The sequence below is a fragment of the Symphodus melops genome (genome assembly GCF_947650265.1).
Source record: "Symphodus melops genome assembly, chromosome: 21".
Lineage (NCBI taxonomy): Eukaryota > Metazoa > Chordata > Actinopteri > Labriformes > Labridae > Symphodus > Symphodus melops.
In genome coordinates, this window is record NC_136711.1 from 12244267 (window position 1) to 12266871 (window position 22605).

General features: G+C 40.0%; 2 protein-coding genes across 2 annotated transcripts; one reads left to right on the forward strand and one right to left on the reverse strand.

The window, feature by feature from the left end:
- Nucleotides 1-2987: 2987 nt before the first annotated feature.
- Nucleotides 2988-5781, reverse strand: rbp4 (retinol binding protein 4, plasma). The gene is made up of 6 exons (XM_079372474.1): nucleotides 5711-5781; nucleotides 5357-5459; nucleotides 5049-5185; nucleotides 4818-4924; nucleotides 3967-4179; nucleotides 2988-3796 (listed from the first exon to the last, which is right to left on the reverse strand). The coding sequence occupies exons 2-6, from the start codon at nucleotides 5456-5458 to the stop codon at nucleotides 3771-3773; spliced, it is 585 nt and encodes a 194-aa protein (XP_079228600.1). The 5' UTR covers nucleotide 5459; nucleotides 5711-5781; the 3' UTR covers nucleotides 2988-3770.
- A 2318-nt stretch (nucleotides 5782-8099) lies between these two features.
- On the forward strand, nucleotides 8100-22143 carry pde6c (phosphodiesterase 6C, cGMP-specific, cone, alpha prime). The gene is made up of 22 exons (XM_079333606.1): nucleotides 8100-10865; nucleotides 11626-11778; nucleotides 12686-12775; nucleotides 12946-13086; nucleotides 13217-13291; nucleotides 13422-13486; nucleotides 13766-13832; nucleotides 14110-14157; nucleotides 14738-14887; nucleotides 15075-15218; nucleotides 15595-15660; nucleotides 15783-15938; nucleotides 16394-16501; nucleotides 16876-16985; nucleotides 17079-17166; nucleotides 17278-17378; nucleotides 17588-17695; nucleotides 17867-17930; nucleotides 18562-18636; nucleotides 18738-18821; nucleotides 19660-19813; nucleotides 19902-22143. Exons 1-22 carry the CDS (start codon nucleotides 10395-10397, stop codon nucleotides 19943-19945), a joined length of 2562 nt encoding a protein of 853 aa, XP_079189732.1. The 5' UTR covers nucleotides 8100-10394; the 3' UTR covers nucleotides 19946-22143.
- The last annotated feature ends 462 nt before the right edge of the window (nucleotides 22144-22605 follow it).

Genomic DNA, 22605 nt, shown 5'->3' on the forward strand with positions numbered 1-22605 from the left:
ACACTGATTCCACAAAACGCTGTTTAAAAAAAACCCCCGTTGAATTTAAAGCGACCTCATGATTGCGGTGTCTGAACAAGGTGGGTTTCATAACCATGATACGGTTGAGCTGTATCCCCCGTTGAATCTTCTCTCAAGCTCGAATAATCTATTTCTTAGGTAACACAGAAGTGATATTTAAACATTTATTTATTACACGGGGGATGAAGGGACACTCCTAAATGTTGCATGTTTTCTTTCTGAAATGTCCATATTCAGTATGACAGTAAAAAAAGAACTCCAGTTCTTCCAGTTAGTTCGGGCCAAAGATTGATACATTTACTGAACTAAAACAATTAACTTCCTTCTTCTTCGTGGACTTTTTTTTATCTGTAAGTGGGGGGGGGGCTATTGTATTATTTTCCCTGTGATGAAGCTCTTGTTGGCATACTGTAGTGTGTATTTGATGAGCTTATTTATATTTAGGTTGTCCTTAAAAGTGAGATCTTATTTTTGAAATAATTAAAAGTTTTTATTTTTCTGCCGTTGTTTGTTTATTTGTTATCTGGGGAGAACATTGTATTTTACTTGTATAGAAGTTTACAAAGCAGCTAGATATGTTTGAAACTGTTCCAGCTCTCAATAATACTGCATGTCGCTTTAGGTCTTTGTAAAGATGCAGACAGAGGAGCCTACAGTCAGTTTGTGTTCAAACAGTCGGGCAATCCTGGCTGATCAACGTGACTGTAACAATGACCAAGATCTGTCTCTAACCCCAACTGCACTCGGATTTGCCTTAAACGTAACAAGACCTTTAGCTTTTTTTTTTTTTTCTTTTTGCAGCAGGGAGCTTAATTGGTCACATGGTGCCAGGTCGTTCATGTATTCTCCCGCTGTGTAAGTGAAGCTCACTTCTGTCTACACCTTGACTTTTCAAGCCTGCAGCCCTCTGAGGCTAGAATGAGATTGCATGAGTTAATTCCTTGTACTAAACTATTTAAGGCAGGGGGATTAGTGAAGGTGCCTTTATTCCTGCGGCCTCGGTAATGTGACTTGATAGACTTAAAGACAGACGGACACTGCTACACTGGCATATTTTAAGGGAGCTGTTTTGTTCGAGCTGAGGACGCGTATCTTTCATAAAACGGGATCTCAGAATCTATTTTGCTGTGTTTTATTGTTGACTTTTTTTTCTTTTCATTGTAATCATGGGCTCCAGAGTTGCTTTGCCGTGCACTGTACTGTATTAAAATGTGCAATAAAGAGGAGAATCTCCTTCCAATGCAAAAGTCCCATCTGTCTTTACTCGTATGTTTTTACATTAAGATTTTCACATTACTTAGTCAAATATAGTGTTTTAATACATTTCATTCTGAACCCATAATATTCACTTTCAGTGCTCTTACTGCGCTGATCTATTGTACTCCAACGTATAAGAATATTTGTCATTGAGTCCTCTGCAGTTTGGTAGATAAGAGGTCTGTACTGTCGAGCGTGACTGGGCTTTGTGTTTCTCTCTGAACTGTACTTATTGTCAGCTGATAACCATCATCAGTTTATTACATGTACTATCAGGCTGATGTAACACACTGCTGTTTTATTCTGTAATTGATTTTGAAGCTTAATCTACAGAGAGAGAAAAGGTACTCATGAAAGAAAAAAAAAAAGCCTTTATCTGATCAGGTGTAATCTTTTGTAACAAATTAGAGTCTCTGATTCGAAAAGATGAAAGTAAAAAGCCCTGACGTTGACCTCTATATCAGAGGAAGGAAGTTAACTAAATACGATCACGGCTGTCGCCTCGTGTCTACGACAGCCCTGCTGATGTTCAGAACCATAGCACAACCATGAATTTTATATTGCTTTTTAAAAACATATCTGTATGGATGTATAATTGATCAACTGGGCTCCACCAACACAAGTTCCTCAAGTTGGCTGCACTCGTGCTCTTTTTTTTTTTTTTTTGCATTTACATGGGACCTAACTGCACCTACTTTGAATAGTTTCCAATCCTCTCAATGTTTCCATCGTACAGTATGTACAGAATCTGTCGAGAATTGTGATGTTCACAAACCGAAATAATCTTGACAAAGACTCTGCCCCTCTCATGGAATAATTCTTGTCCAATCAGAACTGGCCATTGTTTGTCTAACCCTCACCTAGAAGATTTTCTTACTAAGCTAAATAAAGATTTTTATTTGTTTAATAGTTTTAAACGTGATGAAGGCACTACATGAAAGATCAAGACATCATGATTACCATTCCTATTGATGGAAGGCTGTACCAAATTTGACGTTTTATTCGTTTGTCATTTCACTTCAAATCACAAATGTCAGTTTCATGGTTCCAGTCGGGGGACAAGTCAAAGGGATCAAAAGAGACCCTGAGATAAACAATCTGGGATAGTTCCAGGGTATGTGGAGAGATTTCCCTGAAAATGCAAAAATAAGTCTGCTTCAGGAGCCGGGAAAAAAAAAAAAAAAGTTGAAATTGATACCACTTACTTTCACATTCTGTGGCAATCCACCCAACAGCTGTCAAGACAATCCAGTGGGTGTTGGATGGGTTTTACATTTTGTGTGACATCTTGCCAAGGGGGAGACACCACTTATAAAACCAAGCTTTTGGGTGGAGCTGAATCACTATGGCCCCTTTTTTTTTAATACAGTACTGAAGATAAACACAAGCATTTGATCTAATTTAGACACAATTGTTTCCATGTATGTGATGTACGGTGAAATATAATTCTCCAACACTTGACTTGCAAAAGTATGTTTAGCTTGCTCAATTCCAGTCAAAGCAGCTGTTAAGCTTGAACCTACGTTTATACACCTGATTTGGTTTGAACGATGAAGGTTACAATGGAAACAGCAGATTCTACATACAGTTTACTTGGGCTTTTATGAGTATTGACTGACTAAGCCAAAGACAAAACCACATGACTTCATTAGTTACAATGCAGGAACAAGGACACATATTTAAAGGCAATGAAAAATTGAACAATCCAGCATGGTTTGAACGTTTTTATTTCAAAAACTGGATCTGGAAGTATACATCATACAATCACCAAACAACCACACCATTATGCCAATATAGCACATGACATATATATGAATAGATAGATACTTTATTGATCCTGAGGGAAATTCAAAAAATGTTTTGTGATATGTAATATTTAGGAAATGTACGTATCAAGATTTATTACAATGATCTGCTTTTATGCTGCACAACAGTCATTCAGTGTAAAAGCAAAGCCAGTGATTTGTGAACCTGATTTTATATTATTTTATCCTCTAGAGCTGCAGATATTCTGAGAGTCACTTCGAAGAGATTTCCACATGTGGTTATTAGTCACATTGGTTGATAAGCTGCGAAAATAGTTTTTTAATGATCTGATCTGATGTCTGTTATTCTCACTGGGACGAGAAAGGGATTCTACTAGTTTCCATGATGAAGGTTATTTTACACTGATCTGAAGTTCTGAGAGAATAACTTACAAATGTGAGGGATGTTAACCGGAGACTAAAATTGTCCAAAAGGCCAAGAACCTCCTTTTACTTATGTGCAATTTTAGGAAAGTGACACCAACATGTCTTTCATCTTTCCTTTCAGTTTTGCTGTACAGAGGCGTAAATGTGACCATTTTTATTCACGATATTTTGGTGTAGTTTTCAAAGAGGAATGGGATTATTTCTCTTTTTTGGAGGACAGAGAATCTGCTGGGATTCAACCCAAGACCAGCAGAGGGGAACCCGGTCCCAGAGGTGCGCGCTTCAAAGAGTGTCGACAGATCAGCTGCTGTTGTCTTCGCAGAAGCCTTGAAAGGAACACAAACAATCAGTGTCATTACATGAGCAGGAGAGACAGTCCTGATATCAGAATAGTATCATGTATTCATTTAAATGGATTCAAATTCCAAACGGCCTCGAAAGCAGTGTTAGATCAATATTCAGTCGGTTCTATCAAAAGGTATGGATCGTAACTCACCATTGTGAGAAACCCGTCTGTATTTGCCAATGAGGCAGAGGTCCTGCTTCTTCTGGGTGACAATGGGCACGTCCTCCGGCCTCAGACCTCCCGGATGACGCGAGAATATGAAGGAGTAGCTGTCCAGGCAAGTGCCATCAGCGTCGACTTGTCTGCAGGAGTAATGGACTGCGTAGTTCTCGTAGTCGGTGTCGATCACCCAATGTTCATCGTCTGGGAGAAGTGGACAGAGGAGAGTTTAGAGTTGTGTTCCTTTTGAATGTGTGAGCTGTAAAAGGGCCACACCATGTGAGTTTGGGATCACTACAGGCATGAAATAAAAGTCTTCGGTTTGTTTTGACTCGTGTAGACAGCAGTAAACATTTTAGTCCTATCGCCGCTGTTCTGTGGTGATAGGACTAACTTGTGATTGTTATTTAAAGTGATAAAGAAATAAAGTAGGGAAAAGGTCAGCAGTGGTTTTAAAACAGCAGTTTTTCTCAAATTTTTTTCTCAAAATAACTCTTAATTGTCGTACTGATTAATGAGTAACCATACTTAAAGTTATGTAAAAGTTACGGTCAACATTTGGTCCCCTTCTTGGAAAGCATTTTGTTTAATGATGTTTTCAAAGGTCAAGTCACAGAGATCTGCAAAGCTGCAGTTGATGATTAAATTAAACCAACAGTTATCTAAAAGTCAATAATACCTTTTGCAACATGACATCAGAGACTCCCAAACAGTAAGGGCGAGTCAAAGCTGCCAAGGTACCTTGCATTACATGTTCTGCCTCACAGAAACAAACAATTTCAAGGCAGAATTTGAAGTCAGTTCTGGCCAAAAAAATAAGCTGTAAATGTTGTAAAACTTACTTCCAGTCTGCAGGTAGCTTGTGGCCCCCCAGTACTTCATCTTGAACTTGGCAGGATCGACGGTGTCCTGGAAGGTGGCATACATATCGGCACACAGTTCCCAGTTGCTGGAGGTCAAAAAAAGATATGGAGAAGTGTACTGGTTTGAGACTTGGAGCTAGGAGTAAGAAGTTAAATTAGAGTTCAAGACGTGGAAAGGTGAAGCCCATCACAGTATCAACCTGGACTCACTTGAGGATGATGACTCTGCCCTTAGCCCTGGCTTCCATTACACCGCTCTCATCAACAGTAAACTGAGCCACGACGTTGTCGATAAGGAACAAGCCCTCTGGGTCCTTCTTGGCTACAGCATACCAAACCCCTGTATACTGTTAGAAAAAGAAAAATCTGCTTCAGTCCTAATTCACACCTCAATAATTCTGGAAGGTTAAATCAAGTGAATTTGATAGTTTTTGTAAATAGTTTAAAAACAAAAGCATTAAGGACATAATGTCATTAAAGTAGAACTTTAACATACTCCATGTACTTTGAACCCTCACCTTTGTTCTGTCAAAGTTCTGCATGACCTGGATGTTGGCTACCTGGCAGTCCTGTGCCCAGGACAAAGCCAGGAGACAGAGGGCAACGAAGAAAGGCAGCATTCTACATGATAGAAAGGAAAAACAACACACAAAAAAAAACGTTTTTGTAGACACACTGCCATTCTAAATCAGTTGAAGTTAAATGTGCGTAACATTTACTAAAAAAAAAAAAAAAGTACAAAAATCTGTTATAAACAAGTCAACTTACGAAACAAACTTTTCCCCATGTTTTAAATACAATACATGGTAACAACAAAAAAAAAGGTTCCTGTAATGTTGTTTTTTTTAACAACAAATAAAACAAGTACATACCTGTCTACTGAAATGTGGAAGGCTCACAGAGATCCTCTGTTTTTCTCTTTAAGTTAGCAGCCTTATATACAGTGAGCTGGTATTGCATAATGTCTTCTGGGGAGCAGACCCTCCCCTGCTCTCCCCACAGCTAGCTTGCCTTCCATTGGACAAACATTTACATAACTTCAGCCCTCATTCCTATTGAATTGTGTGGCCTGCACATGGTCCACCATCCTTCCATCACCCCCCCCCCATAAAAACTGCTCTTCTGACAAAATTGCTTAAGTGTTCTTGGTCTTCTGAAAGCTACCACCAACCAAAAAAGCAAAGACAGACATCTGGAATATACTTTAAAATGCCTGCTGGATGGATACAAACGTAAATCTTTCACACAAACGTACACATTTGTCAGTGACAGATTATTGGAAGAATTTGCAGCGTGATTGTTTTCTTCTGCGTACTTTGAAGCACGTGCACTCGACTAGATTTAGACAACACAACTCTGAAATGTGTTTATGCAAGTCAACTCCTCCCCCCTTTATGCGTGAGAAAACAGGCACTACATGCATTCTTTTGCTCTTTTCGTCTTTCTTAAAAAAAGTAAAAGAAATATCCATATTATTACATCAGCTGCTGACTCTACTTCGAGGACCTTTTTGTAACTCAGAGGACTGTTTGTATAAATGGTTGAGAGTGCCTAAGTTCACTCCCAGCTAAAACTAATCAATACAATAAAGAGATAATCACGTCTTTCCTTTAATCACTTCGTCTTCAGTTTGAAATTCTAATCACTGGTAAGTAAATGAATCAAATCTATGCGAGCGTCTTTGGTTGATCTTTGGTTTTTATCTTGCAGGATCGGTCAGAAAACAGTTTCTGATCTTTGTGAAACTGCTTATACATCTAGAGGATGTTAATGAAGAATGTAAGAATAAGAAAAGGCTCAATAGCAATACAATGTTAAAATAAATGTGAATTTAGAAAACATGGCATTTACTAAAAACAGCCTATCAGTTGTTACAATTAAAATATTGATACTTTACAGTGCAGTTCAGTTGAGACGATGCCCAACTCTCTCTCTCTTTCTCACATAGATCTGTTCTCTATAACTTACTAACTACTGTGACAAAATATTATAAATCGATGCTGTTGTTTTGCAGTGAGATCACGTTTCCAGTCCTCAGAGGGGCTTGGTTGAGTAAAACAGAACAGTCCAGCCAAACATCTGCAGATTGCATAACGACAGCCCTGGCCAGTTAAAAACAACCCAATCTCTCCTTTTTCAGCAATGATAATGGTGGTTGGAATTTGGCCAGAGGCAGTGAAACATTTCGTAATAATGAGGATCGACCAGGAGGTCTGCCAGGTTTTTTTTTTTTTTTGTATGCATTTAACATTTTGGCATACATTGTGCAAAATGGAAAAAGCAGGAGTCCATTTTCTTGTTATGAAAGGGAGTGAAACTAAGTAACTTGACATCCTTAATAACCCTCTGCAGCAAAAACCACAAAATATATACAATGTATATACAATGTATATATGAGCAAAATTCTATGCTCAGGGGCGCCTGCTTATTGCCCTGGACAGAGGCTACAGTCCTCGTTGCACTAGCTGCAGGTTCAAATCCCGAACCTGATGCTGTTTAGTGCAGTCATCTCAACTCTCCCTCTCCACACATGTCGTTTCTCTATAGAGTTGTCCTCTCTAATAAAGGCCAAACCAAATATATATAATACTAAAAACTTTACATACATAAGGGAAAATGTTGCGCCTCTTCAACTTCATTGTCTGCAATCCTCCGAGTTCAGACACAGTCACACATAAAAGCTCAATAATCAAATGTTAAGAGACTAATTCTTCTTTGTCCAACAACTCAAGAACAAGATAGCTCAGAGAGTTGTTTAAGGAAATGAATCTATTTCTAAAGTAATTAATATATCTGTGTTTTAAAAGTAAACAGCTTAAGGAGGTTTACCTTGAGCTCTAAAGACTTTTTTTTTTTAAAAAAGACACTTGAGTCAGAAAACCTTAACCAGGCAAAGTAAATTGTACATACAAAAAAACTGATCATTAAGATTGTCCTGAAAGAGGTCCTGTAAAGTAAATTTGGGATGATCAGACACTTACGTAAGAGGATCAAAGAATTGTGAGTTGGATAAGCGAGTACATTTGATGAGGACTTTGAATAGATATATTAGATTCATATAGTAATCATTTAGTTCAGTTTTGGGTAACCGGTTCACATAACAAAAGAGAAATTAAATTTTTTCCTGTTAGTGATGGGAATTACTGAGCAGGATCATTTCAGCTGAGCTAGCAGTAAGCTTCGTCTCTTCAGGCTCCTAAATGGCTCCATAATGACCATCTTAGTTAGCACTACTTCGGCCTGTCAGTAATTCAGAGAGATTAAACAACATTTTCAGCTATTAATGGAAAGTGCACAGTTTTTTTCTTTGATTATTCAGTGTAATTATAAGATATCTTAATCATTTTAAAACACTATGATTTTACAATGACTCTACAACAAAGGCTGAGGAATTATGCTGTTTATATTACAAAATTATACAATACATCTGACCAAGTTATTTGATTGGTCAAAGAGGCAATCAGTGAGGATTGGGACTCTTCTTTGTGTATCACTCCAGCACAGCAACTGCAAAAATACTCTTATTTTAGTTTTTGCATGCTAAACATAAATTATAGACTGTACTGTATGGATGTAGTTCCAGTGCCATCACCCTTTGGTTTCTGAAATTGACTTTTGAAGCCCATCCATGGCATTCACCCTCTTGGAAATATTGTCTTAATATATTTATCAGTAAACCCAGTAAAAGGCAAAGTGCTGCAGCTTCCGTTGGCCTTAACCCTACAGACAAAGACCTACAATATGCCTGCCCGTGAGTCAGATCAGCCTTATTGCCAATAGCTCCCACCTTTCATACCATTAAAACGGACACTTAATAAAAGAATACAACCCTTGCATAGTGTGTGACAATAAAAACATACACTATATAGACTAAAATGTTCTGTATCAACATGTAAACGTGTTAATTTCTGCTGCCAAAATGGACCTTTTGATATGGGTGTGTATGGGACATCTGGGTCTCTTGGGGCCGGCCTCAAGAGGACACTGAAGGAACTGAGTTTTTTTTTTTTTTGCTTTTCCGCATTAGCTTCATTTTTTTTAACAACAGAGGTTGCCACGAAATAGAAATGTACAGGACAGTTGGAATATACAAACTTGGCCTGTAATAACATGTAGACTCACACGAAGTAGGAAAGGAGACTTTTGTGTTGCTGGTCAACTGGGTGACAATGGGCACGACCTTCGGCCTCAGATGCATTAGAAGTCCATTTGTGTTAGCTTATTACTGTTGCTGCCACTTATGTTGTGGATGAGCACTCTTTAACTCAAGTTCTTACTTTTCTACTACATATAAGCAAGGATGTGATTGTTTAACTACTCAATCTGTGACCTCCTGCCTATTAATAAATCACAATCTCGCCGTTCGGTGTAACAACAGCTCTACAACTTAGTTTTTTTTTTCTCATAGATTTTTAATGTAAAATCCCTTTTTTTTAATTACAGATTACATTAAATTTGAAATTTAAAATTGAATTAACTATCTGTTCAATTATCTCTTTCCATCCTTTCTATCAGCATTTCTCTCTTTGGCACAACACCCAACCAGTGTGGCGACTGTGTAGGCCTAATGGGCTACTCTAATTTATTTCCGTAACACCTACACGCAAACCTTTTGTAGTTCCCCTTGAAAACTTGCCTTAATCCCAACAAGCAAAAAATAGTGGGGAACTCCTTGTCTTGCCAGCTTGCCAGCAGCTTGCCAGACAGTACACTTAGTTAATAATAGCCAGCCATCTTTGTTTAGGACCTTGTTCTCAGACATCCAAGTCTCACTGATTGGACGCTATCCAGTTCTGGAAGTGATACCTCCATGATGACGGTGATTTAATACGATAACTTAGTTGGATTCTTGCACGATTCTTGCTCGAACACATTCACTGATAGATGACACTTGGGCTGTTTGGGAAGAAGGCTACTTTATCTTCCATAGCAACAAGGAAAGAATAGCAGATAAAGCAGGGTTGACTCAATAGGAGGTCATTTAAGGCAAGGACATTTGACACCATGTTTAAAGCTAGTTCAAACTGTTTAATAAGCTAAGGGTTGTTTGACTAAGTAGGCTCTCTCCAAAGTGTTGAAGTGTTGTGTCATGTAGCCTATAGGCTATTTGGATAAGGGGGCTTTTGAAAATCATCTGAACCAGTGTGATGAAGCCTTTGCATCCAACCTGGCATTTAACAGTCCACACTCCTGTGCCCTCCCTTTAGATGGGCAGGATAGCCCGATATAAAATGATCAGCGTTGGGATTTGCGGGTTAAGGACGCTTAGAGCAGGGGGTTTAATGTCATGACGTCACATTAATTAGCAGCCACTTTGATCCTTTCAGCCTCTAAGCCGCACTCTGTCCTATTCTGTCTGTCGGTGGACACGGGACGTGTCAGTGAATCCCTCAGGGACCGTGGAGGAGAATGCACGTCCACTCAAACGGATGCTACTGATCCACCCAACCCTGTAGGCCACAACACAGCTCCCCTCTTCTTTTTACTCATCTGCAGGTGATGCTTTAGTGAAAGAAAAAGGAAAAAAACGACGGAAAAACACAACTTGCGTTAAAAATGGCAGACAAGGACAGCGTGGAGAAGTACCTGGAGAACAACCCGCAGTTCGCCAAAGAATACTTTGATAAGAAGTTGCGCGCTGAAGCCCTGTCCGCCGCCTTCTCCGCTCCTCTCGAGGTCAAAGACACCGCTTCCTTCAAGGATGTTAACTCTGTGCAAGAAGCCGGCATCATCTTCGAGTTGGTCCAGGAGATGCAGAAACAGGGAATACCAATGGAGCAATCCCTTCACAAAGTGTTGCAGAGAGTCGCCCTCATATCGCAGGCCGACAGGGTCAGCTTTTACATGTGTCGGTCCAGAAATGGAATCCCTGAGCTCGCCACTTGCCTCTTTGACGTGACTCCGACGTCCAAGTACGAGGCTAACCTGGTCAATCCGCAGGGGGAAATTGTGATCCCTTTGGAGATGGGTATCGTCGGACACACCGCACAATCCAAAAAGCCTCAAAATGTTCCTGACGTCTCAGCGGTGAGGAGTCATTGAGAGCCGCTGCTCTGTAGTGCGCACTGTCCAGAAAGTGATGCTTGTCTTCAAACTGAGAAAACTGTCTCTTCCCTGTCTCTTTGTGTCGATAACTCTGATATAGGTTAGCTGGTCATAAAAAAAAGAATAGGTACCAGGAAGACCTATGTAAAAAACCAGACTCCCCAATGCTGGACTATATAACTAACATAAGTATTTACCTTGTTCCCTGAGAAGGTCGACTCTGCAGGGGTGAATCTGACAGAAGTGGTATTTATTTTTTAAACTGTCGTCCTATATTCATTGGGAACTAAATGCACTAAATTGCAATTTTGCTAGTTGTGCTTTAGGAATATGGGAACAAATTATGGCTTTATCTATGGTTTTAAAGTGGTTGGTAGTAGGCTACATTTTTTCAACCTATAGGCCAAACATCAGTGTTAGAATGTGGTAAAAAAAAAAGCGTGACATCTTAAAAACATGTTGAATTGGTTGATTTAATGATCATATATTCAGTTTTCAAATGTAACTGTAGCAAGCGTGCCCCAAAACAGTGGTGGTCATACTTTTAATTACTAACTGAACAACAGTTTCTAGTTTATTATAGAGATCAGATCTGACAGCTGTATTTGAGCAGCAGTCAGTTAATAAGTGTAAAAAAAAAACACTGTGGTGCAAGACGTTTATTCTATGACCTGTTGTTACTTTACATCTCCCTTTTCCTATTTAAACCAGATCTGATATGGGTTTCTTTCTCTCGATGCAGAATAAAAAGTTCTGTGACTTTGTGGACAAACAGACTGGATACAAGACAAAATGCATGCTCACTTTTCCTCTGGTGGCTGACAAAGAGTGCCTTGGCGTTGTCATGGCACTAAACAAAATAGGAGCTGATACGTTTTCTGCAGAGGATGAAACGGTAAGAATTACATTCTTTAACATGTACATTCACTCTTATGTGTAGAGAGGTCGTGTTAAATGATTAAGTGAAGCCTAATTTGATCTTTGCATTATTTGTCTTGTAAGTCTCTGGACAACCTCACAGTGAGCAGGAATTTAACATCCATCGTCTGTCGCTGTTTATCTGCTGCTTTAAAAAGCCTGTGCACTGCTATTACAGATTTGCAGCTAACTAGAGATTATCAATGTGGTCTAATTACATCTCACCACAGGGTGCAAAACACTCTCCTGAAGTCAGTGGGAGCCAATCCCACTTGACTAAATTTGGTTGCTTTTTCAGGATTCGATGTGTAAAAAAGGGTTTCACACACTTGTAATTTCTGTAGTGTATTTTATTCACCTCTGTTGCATGTAAATTATAAAACCAAAAAAAGTCATTTTGAGGCTCAGTTAAATTCGTGATTCTAATAACCCCAGATAAATACAGGAATAACTGCCAGCAGCCAAAGCTTGAGCTGCTTAATGTGCTTTATAATGCCGTCAATCTTTGTATACTTTGTGTTTAGGATGTGGGCCACTGTTTGTCTACACGTGTATATTTTGGGAGGTAAAAAAAAAGCTGACACCTCCAAAACATAAAACCCATTAACAGCTCACATGATCAAGCATCAAATGATTGAAAAGGAAAAATCCCAAATGAAAATGTTTCTTATCATGAGATGTATATATTTGAACATGAGCCTACTGTACATTCAAGATCATTGTTACAGTTAAAACACAAAATGTCAACATCAGTGTGAACACTTCAGGATACATTTTATTCATGCTTTTTTTAAAAATAATTATTTATGAATCATTCGTATGTGCATCAGGCCTGAAGTTGCTGCTGTGTATTGATGAAACCTCTAATCTGCTTTGGTCTTTAGCTCTTCCACAAGTACATGAACTTTGCTCAAGTCATCGCCCTGCAGCATTACACAGCTTACATGTTCAACGTAGAGTCCAGAAGGAGTCAGGTAAACTGCTGTTATACACAAGTGCTCTTGTTATCCCTTTCATCCATTGGGAATTATGCACCATTAAGCACTGATTAATCTTGTGTCCCTTTGTAGTAACCAGATGTTTATTCTAAAGCCAGCGGAAACGTCGTTCTCCATACACATGATGCCTATTCTGTGTCCTATAGGTGCTCCTGTGGTCGGCCAGTAAAGTGTTTGAGGAGTTGACAGACATTGAGAGACAGTTCCACAAAGCGCTCTACACTGTAAGGATCTATCTACATTGCGAACGATACTCAGTGGGTCTCTTGGACATGACCAAAGAGAAGGTTTGTGTGGGAGACAAGATTCCATTTTTCAGACAGGCTTTAGTAGATAACATTCAAGGCAGCAGGCTTAGATTACTTTAAAAAACAACAACAACAACAACTCATGTTGTCTGTATTTCTCCCCCTGCAGGAATTCTATGATGAATGGCCTGTGAAACTGGGAGATGTGGAACCCTATAAAGGACCAAAAACACCAGACGGCAGGGTAACAAACTCATTTTTCTCTTAGTTTATAATGCTCTGTTTTTGTTTTTTTTGTCACGTGTTACCTCTTAAATTTTGAAGCCGTGTGCAGGTGTTCAATAATTTCTCGAATTATTCTGTTTTCTAAACAGGAAGTCATCTTTTACAAGATTATTGACTATCTCCTGGAAGGAAAAGAAGAAATTAAAGTCATACCGTAAGCATTTTCCATTCCATCCTAAACACACACACAAAAACACACACTGAAATAACAGCATTAGAAAAAGAAAAGAAAACAGTATTGTTTTAAGAAAAGAAAAAAACTTGAGTTGCACTTAGTCAAATGAACAAGAGAAAAGCTCAGATGTAATACAGGGAAATGGAGGCATTCTGTTTGATTTAGAATACATGAAGCACTGAGAGTCTGCACAGTTTCAACATGTTCCCTTTATGTGTCAAACCGCTGATGGCTTCTCTCTTTCCTGCTTTCTTTCAGGGGTCCACCTGCAGACCACTGGGCTCTAGTTAGTGGGCTACCCACCTATGTGGCAGAGAACGGCTTTGTAAGTATCTTACTGCTGCCATAATAATCACTGTCTCTATAATTATAAGAGAAAAAATATTAAATTGTGGCATTTAGTAGTTTGGGGAAACACTTAGTTCAAAATGAAGGTAGTAGATTATCCATTGGAATACTGTATTGGAACGAATGGCTGTAGTTATGTGTCACTTAATGGCAAAGTCACAAAACATTTGAATGAAGCAGATTACAATAACTGATAAGAAATGCGTATCAAGTCTAGAACAAGAGCTAACTTCTTGAAATGTTACCTCCTGCAGATTTGCAACATGATGAATGTGGCTTCAGATGATTACTTCACTTTCCAGGTAAGGGGAATTTAAAGGTCATTTAATATACTTCTTTTCAACAAGTTTGAATAATTCTCAGAGCTCCCCAAAAACATGTGTGTGGAGGTTTCTACTATAAATCCACTCCAATCCTGTGTTTTATCATGCCTTCAAACCCTCTGTTTCAGCCCTGCTCAGAACAGGCTGTTTCTGCATCTGTAGCTTTAAATGCAAATGAGCTGTGTTTGACCACGCCCTTTCTCTGAAAGGGGATGGTTCTGACAGACCCAGAGGGCAGAACAAACACCTAGCTGTGGGAGTGTCACCCACTAAAGGGTGGGGTTACTGCCCTTTGTGATGTCATAATGGGAAAATTTCCAAACAGAATGTTAGAGCACATTTGCTGAAAAGAGTAGCAGGCCAAAGATGAAGAGGATGGACTATTCTGATAAATGGGGAGTTAATAGAAAAACACATTAAAGTGCATTTTGTATAATATGTGCCCTTTAACTGTTCATCCACTTGTAGAACAGTTGTGTAGTGATTTCTTGATATTCATCACAAAGCATTCACAAGCCCCGATTGATTGATTCAAACATGGCTTTACTCTGTGTTTCAGAAAGAGGCTGTGGATGACACAGGTTTTGTCATCAAGAACGTCTTGTCGCTGCCCATCGTCAACAAGAAGGAAGAAATAGTGGGTATCGCCACTTTCTTCAACAGGAAAGATGGCAAGCCGTTTGATGAGCACGATGAGCAGATCACTGAGGTCAGCACCCTGCACACCTTTTTGTTTTCTCTGCACCATCGCACACTTGTTTCATGTTCTCAAAGAGCTTCATCTTCTTGGAAGAAAAATAAAAGCATCCGAAAGCTTTATTAATGAGAATATAACATGCTTCTTTGATCTTTTCCTCCCTCCTTTTTTTTTCTTCGGTTGTCATGATGTGCACCAGGCCCTGACACAGTTCTTGGGTTGGTCAGTGCTGAACTGCGACACCTACGACAGGCTGAATCGTATGGAGTACAGGAAAGACATCGCGCAGGAGATGCTCATGTACCAGACCAGATGCACCCCTAGCGAACTGCAGTCCATTCTGGTCAGTGTCTGGCTCTCTTTACTTGACATTTACTCTCCAGAGGCCTGTTTGTTTGTTTTTTTACCTCTGATCTTCATCTTCCTTTTGTGAAGCAGGAAGCAAAAGTCGTCAAAGGTTAAAGCACTGTGAATAGCTTTTTGGAGAGCAGTCCTCTTATGGCAGCTATTACATGACTAATGAAAGGTCTCATAGATCACTTATCTACTTTGGAAGCTTACAATGGAGACAATGACACAACAGTTTAACACTTTGAGCTCCTGTTTGAGTTGACTGAAAAGATAACAGCATGATTTTAGTTTGCTTTAATTAATGAAAGCAAGTTTAAAAGCTGAATGTAAAATGAAAACGCGTCCTTTCCTTTTTATTTTATAATCAGAACACCAAAGAGAAGTTTGACGCCGAACCAGAAGACTGCGATCAGAAAGATATGTACAAACTATTGGTATGTCAAGGGGCTTCATTTTCATTTTCAAGTGGAAAAAAAAAAAAAAAAACCTTGTGAGGATTTCACTATTAACGGACACCTTTCATCTAAAATTGTGCTTCTTTTTTTTTTTACCCCAGAAAGCAACATGCCCGCCAGCGGACAATGTCAACGGAGAGAGTCTGTACCTGTTCTCCTTCAGCGACTTCCCCGTCACAGAGCACGACCTCATTAAAGCCGGAATTCGCATGTTCTTTGAGCTGGGAGTCGTTGAAAAGTTTAAAGTTCCAGCAGAGGTGAGGGTTTTTTTTTCTCTCTCCGTTTGTCCGGCTGTGCAATACGCTCCAAGGAAACCTTTGATTCAATGTATTTTGTACCCGTATGTGTGCAGAGTTTTTGAATGCGAATTGTGTAATGTACATGAATTGTAATTCATGTACCTCAAAATATGTCAAGCACAGAAAAATGACGGCTCCAGGATTAATGTTCAAAGCATCATGTGCAAATCCTTTGTGGTGAGCTGAATGCCGCTGTAGGTGGTCTGTTTTTCTGTAGGTACGATTTTTAATTGGACACGAATCTCAGAGCTAGCTGTGAAGGTAAAGTGTGTTTCCAAGAGCTAAATTACTTGTATGAAAAGGTCACACTGACTCATAGCTATTGTTCTTCCAAAAGCCTTCTAAATTGTTGCTTTATATCCTAATGAAATCTTTTCTCTGGTGTTACTTTTTTTTAAATCTCCCCCTCGTAGACACTGACCAGGTGGATGTACACAGTGAGGAAGGGTTACCGTGCCATCACTTACCACAACTGGAGGCACGGCTTCAACGTGGGCCACACCATGTTCTGCCTGCTGCAGGTAACGCTCCTCGCAACATCCGCAAACCCAGCAGTTCAAAGTAAAGCGTGTCTTCTCACTCGCTGCGCTACTACCAGGTGTGTTCGCCTGTTTCTCGAAGGCGCACTGGTTAGCTTCCTGCGCAGTATTTAACGCTACGCACGTAGTGCTAAGACGTACAAGTCTCTGAATTCTGTCTGGAAAAAGTCCAAATCTAGACTGAAAAGGCTTGCAACAGGAAAGCGGGAGTATCGACGTTGTCTCCAATTTTTCTGAATTCGATTTGATTTAAAACTGCTGACAAAGAAGTCGGAAAGGAATGATGCGTTTTCACAGACGTCAGAATCGATACCAGCTGCACATACCTAAGAAGGATTGATCTGTTTTGCCCACAGACAGGAAGGCTGAGGAAGTACTATTCCGATCTCGATGCCTTCGCCATGGTGGCCGCCGCTTTCTGCCACGACATCGACCACAGAGGGACCAACAACCTCTACCAGACAAAGCAAGTGGAGACATGTTACCGCGTGTGTGGAGTGGAGTCACCTACGTCTCCATCTTCTTGTTTGTGTAACCTGTCTTTGTTTCTCTTCTCTAGGAGTGCACATCCTCTGGCTAAACTTCACGGCTCCTCCATCATGGAGAGGCATCATTTGGAGTACAGTAAGACGCTCATGGGAGAGGAGGTACGGTGATCATTCCTTGAGGACGATTTTTTTTTTCTTCTTCTAAATATACGTGTAATGCTTGAAGAAGCTGAACAGGCATTTTGAACAACTCTCCGCTGTCCCTCACAGAGCCTGAACATCTTCTGCAACCTGCAGAAGCGTCAGTTTGAGAACGTGCAGCATTTGTTTGACGTCTGCATCATCGCCACCGATCTGGCCCTTTACTTCAAGTAGGTTTTCCGACAATCTCAGACCGAGCTTATCCCTGCCTCTCACTGGAATGAAATGTCTGACTTGATCTGGTGCTGCGCCCAGATATCCTGTCAACATGAGTGTATTTTTTGAAACAAATGTTTGATGGTATGAGTCGATGTCGTTTGGTCTGACTGGCTGTCCATTATGTCGTCCGTTTTTTTTTTTTTTTTTTTGCCATTTGCAGAAAGAGAACCATGTTCCAGAACATTGTGAATGCCACAGAGCCAATGGCGGATGAAAAGGAGGCTATTGCTTACATTTCCAACAACCCCGTTAGAAAGGAAATTGTCATGTACGTAAACTGATTCAAGCAAGATATGAATGTAGTTGAAATATATTTGTGAAGGAGAGGTCTGAAAACAGAAGACGCGCTTTAAAAAAAAACAACAACCTCTCAGTATCACAAGTATTGGGATATGTTTTCCTCGGTCGCTGACTCGCTGTCTGTTCCTACAACCTGCAGGGCCATGATGATGACAGGTTGTGACTTGTCGGCTATTACCAAACCCTGGGAGGTTCAGAGCAAGGTGGGTGGCCTTTACAACTGCTGAGATAGAGAGAGGCTCAAGAGAAGCAAATGAGATCGTTCAATAAACCTGTCCTGCGTCTTTGATCAGGATATTACATTTTTAAGCGAAGTAATTAAACAGCCTGTTGTATTCCAGTGTTTGTTATTACTTGATAGGAGGTCCAAAAACATGTTTCATAGTTACAGCTGGCTGTAAAAGTCCCACCATGTACATGTTAATATTGTAAGTGTGAATGAATGTAATCCACCCAATGTTTACTATTAAGTGAAGAAATAGGTGACACAAGTATGGCAAAGAAACAGCACCCTTGAAATGTTTGAGAGAATAAAACAAAGTGTAGATGAATGTTGACTGAATAATGTAAACACTTTGCTATTCATAGCCTTCCGAAGAGAGTTCTCCTGTTGTAGTTTGCTGTTTAAAAAAAAAAAAGGCAGGGTTGTTTTCTGACAGTATCTAAACTGGCTGCAGATGATGAGCGATGCCGTGAAGGATTTTGAATTAGTATTGTTGTTCAGGCCTTAACCATGAAGACTAGAACTAGAACTAAAATGGCTCAAATTAGGTTCAAACCAAGACACTGGTTGCCAGTGAAGATTTGCTCGATCTCGCTCTTATTCAACTCCAGGTGGCTCTCATGGTCGCTGCTGAATTCTGGGAACAAGGAGATTTGGAGCGAAGTGTTTTGGACCAACAACCAATTGTAAGCTTCGCAACTCTCCTGTGCAATCTTTACCTTTCACGTCAAGCTTTCTTGGTAATGTTTACCATTAAAACATTCTCTCTGTGTGTCTCTCCTTTCAGCCCATGATGGACAGAAACTGTGCCGAACAGCTACCCAAGATGCAGTGTGGATTTATTGACTTTGTGTGCTCATTTGTATACAAGGTAATAAATGATTTTGGTAAGACACACATACATAATTTTTCATACAAAAAAAAAAAAAACAGACCGGTATTAGACAACAGAACAGAGGTCATGGTTTTATGATGATGTTATACATTCAGAAAATGTAAACCCTCCTTATTCAAGGAGGGCCGTCAACGGGTTACTGACCTCTTGTTTGTTTTACATTTTTCTAGCAAATCAACATAAAACAATACTCGCGTCTAAGAGTTCTTATCTTTCAGTTCAGTTGAATCTGTTTTCATACTTTTCAAAGGAGGAGCTGTACAAATGCAAACAGAAGATAAACTGAGTCATTAACCCTACTCAGAACCAGAAGTCTGGCTTCTATCTGCGAGGCAGTCATGTGCATCATCAAGCCATTCTTGTTTGTCTGTGCAAAGTATTTGCTTTTATGAATGTCCATAAGGTGCAGCTTTAACTCTACTGAATAAGAAGCTCACACAAAAATAGCATATACACTTGATCCCCAATGCAGTCTAATATAAGAAATAGCTCATCGAGATGAAACAAATAATTTCACTTATTGCATCTTTTTGAAAGAGCTTTGTTTTTTGGAGCTACAGTCGTCTCCGGCTTGATGTCAGGATGTATGGAGGTGAACTGGTTGAACTCAGCCGGCCCCATCAGGAATGTCAGTTAACTGTTTGTCACTTTGTCAGGATGGTATTTGGACAAGAAAGCACACATCCATCACTGTGAAGATTTGGTGGTGGTCCCAAGGGGGGGGGCCTCCTGGTCAAAGCGGAACGCTAAATTCGCAACAGCTAAAATGAGGAGAAAAAAAACATACCCTTACACTCGGCACGTTGTTTTTCAGGAGTTCTCAAGGTTCCACAAGGAGATCACACCCATGTTCGATGGCCTGAATAACAACCGGGCACAATGGAACGCGCAGGCGGAAGTGTACAATGCAAAGATGAAGGCCATCGAGGATGAGAAGAAGAAACTAGAGGAAGAGGAAGCTAGAAAAGGTACATAGAATTGATGTCTGTGTATTATAGTTCAATTTTGATCATTATCTGACACAAATACTTTCCTTTAATTTCTTGTTTTGTCTAGGAGGTGGAGATGGCGGGAAGTCGAAGACCTGTACCATTTGCTAAGTTTCTACGGTACTTGGATCTGGACTGATGCGGTCGGGTTAGGACCAAGCTAGGCTACGCTAGCCAAATCATGTCTGACAACTAGTCTAGTTGGAACTTGACTCGACTCGCTCGGTCTGGTCTGATCTACACCAGCATAGTTCCCTCTGGTGCAGGCCAGCCCTGCTTTGGTCTGGTCTGGAACAGTCTAGCCTAAACTTTTAGTCTATCATAGTCAGGTCTGGTCTGCGGGCCGGCCTAACTGTTCTCCAAGGAGGGAAGAGTCAGAAACATCACCAAGAAGAAGTAATGTTGGGACTCTTGACTGCAAGAGAAGCTGTTTGACTCTTGTGTGTTTGAAACTTCCTCTTCTGCATCTGCATGAACATTTGAAAACCAATATCTACATGGACAACATATATCTCCCTTTAAGATAGCAATGTATGGTTTGACACCATGGTTGTATTTGCTTATAAGCTGTTACCAAATGCCCCAAGTCAAACTAATGTACAGATCCATACTCTTTAGTAGCACTTAAGGTTGTACGATGCACTTAGCTGCTGCTGTTTGGCAGTGGCAGGCCATGTCTGGATGATAAGGGACTAATAGGACATAGCTTTATACTCTTGGGATCTTGGGATGGTCCTGGTTTTCAGTTTAAGTAGCATAAAATGTGAAAATGCAAAGACTCTCTTTGACAAACCTTGGATAAGGGTGGTGATAGTCAACAAGGGCTGATGTTCTCTTACCTCAAAAGGCGCTGACGAATTGTAAACGGGTGTATTTATTTTAATATGCAATCTATCTATATAAGTATTTATTTTTTTGTTTCGTTATCTGAGAATTTTCTACTTGAACTGTCGTCATGGATGGAGAGTTTGAGTGGAGCTCTGAGGGGAAGGCGTTGTGAATCTGCTAGAATAAGGCATTCTAAAATCATGACGGTGTTGAACTTCATTTGTCCACTTCAAAACAAAAAAATTCTCAGTATTTTTTTTTTGGGGTCCAGAAAAATGTGGACGAATGACTAAAAAGGTAATAAATGTATTATAAACGCCAGTGTTTAGCGCACAATTACGAGACCATGTCAATTCAACAAAGATCTCTTACGCGTGCATGATTTCACATGTCTATAGATTATTACATAGGAATGTAAAGTACAAATTGTATAAGAATAAAAAGAAGCAAACAGCTGATTTGAAGGATGAAGCGACCTTTGCCTCTTGTAAGGGAGCAAAAGTCAGTTAAACAGTGTACAGTAGATCGGCCTCTCCTGTAAGAAGATTTGATAGGATTTGATTTGATTGCCAGCCAGTGTTTGAGATCCACACAGCTTTACTCTTTAAATACCCTTCTTACAGAGGAGGTAAGGAAGGCTACCAAAGCCTTACATGTATTTGCAGATGACTTTGTTTTAAAATGTGGCTCATACAGTTATAGCGCCATTGATTTTTATGCTGGTAATAGCCAAAGTCCATTTTTTTGTTCCACTTCAAGTCAGTGAGTGTGTCCCCCCCCCCCCCCCCCCCCCCCCCAACCTCTCAATGCAAAACCCAATTGAACTTGGTTTGGTCAGGCATGTGAGTAGACAGCAAACCCCCAGTGAACTTTCTAAGACACTTTTAGCAGTATCCCCTCCCAGGTACTAAGACAAGCTGTCTGTCCACTTCCTGTTACACAATGTTTTCTCCCCTAATCAACGAAGCATCAATCAAAGGCACTTAATCCTATCAGAATGGCTTTTGGACTACCTGGAAACTCATTTTCTGCTGCTTGGGAGGGAAAGCGAGGAGCTGTTGGGGTCACTGGAGCCAAAACAGTGCAAAAACATTTACTGAAGCAGCCCCTGAGTGAAATTATTCAAATGATTTAAAGCTTCCTGCGGATGCCATTACACTGGTGGTTCCTCCACTACGTCTGTCTCCAGTGATAATTTAAAAAAAAAAAAAAATCCCTTGCTTCTCCTTCAAGAATCGTTTTCTGAGATGCAAATGAATGCACTACTTAAACCATCAACTGTTGTTCCGACATTAGAAAATCTATCACTTGACGTATGAAATGACCTCTACTGTATGTATGTGTCAGGAGATGTAATATGTGTAAGCAAATAAAGGAATTATTGAGGTGCAAGAATAGCGAGAATTACTTTTTCTCAATTTATAAAAGCAGACAGCAAACAAAAGTCACGTTTCCTTTTATTCATATATGACTCGTGCGCATATAGGTTAGACAGAGACTGAGAGTGAATTTAGGAAACCTTGAGCTTAGCTGCAACAGCGCTCGTTCTTAGTCATATATCGTGCCGAGATCCTATAGGCTCCAAAGCTGGATGAGCTTCTTGGGAAAGAGGATCAGTGGATTGCCTCTGATCCCTGTCCTGATACTGTGTCTGGATATGTTGTTCAACCTCCTGTGTCCTGCAAACTGCAGATTCTGCACGCAGAAAAGTGTGGGTGGCATGCTATTTTGTTACCATTTTTAAGGTGTGGGATTGTGGTAGATATTTTTTTGTAAGAAGAACAATGTGGCAGCTGTACACTTCACTGTGTGTTGTTGAGTGTGGGGGCACTGCTGAGGCCTCCCCTGACAAAATTGAATACTTGGAAAGGGAACACAGACAAACCCTTTTAGCCTATCATTTTGTGAGACACAGCCGCTTGTCAAACTCTGCATCAACATGA

What these genes read in the sequence shown, in the direction of transcription:
- rbp4 (XM_079372474.1), bottom strand. Translation starts at nt 5,458, where the DNA reads ATGCTGCCTTTCTTCGTTGCCCTCTGTCTCCTGGCTTTGTCCTGGGCA. An exon ending in AGAACTTTGACAGAACAAAG is followed by an intron (nt 5,186 to 5,356) that starts GTGAGGGTTCAA and finishes TTTTTCTAACAG; the next exon opens with TATACAGGGGTTTGGTATGC. An exon ending in CAGACGGGTTTCTCACAATG is followed by an intron (nt 3,797 to 3,966) that starts GTGAGTTACGAT and finishes GTTCCTTTCAAG; the next exon opens with GCTTCTGCGAAGACAACAGC.
- pde6c (XM_079333606.1), top strand. Translation starts at nt 10,395, where the DNA reads ATGGCAGACAAGGACAGCGTGGAGAAGTACCTGGAGAACAACCCGCAG. An exon ending in AGACGCTCATGGGAGAGGAG is followed by an intron (nt 17,167 to 17,277) that starts GTACGGTGATCA and finishes TGTCCCTCACAG; the next exon opens with AGCCTGAACATCTTCTGCAA. An exon ending in GATCTGGCCCTTTACTTCAA is followed by an intron (nt 17,379 to 17,587) that starts GTAGGTTTTCCG and finishes TGCCATTTGCAG; the next exon opens with AAAGAGAACCATGTTCCAGA.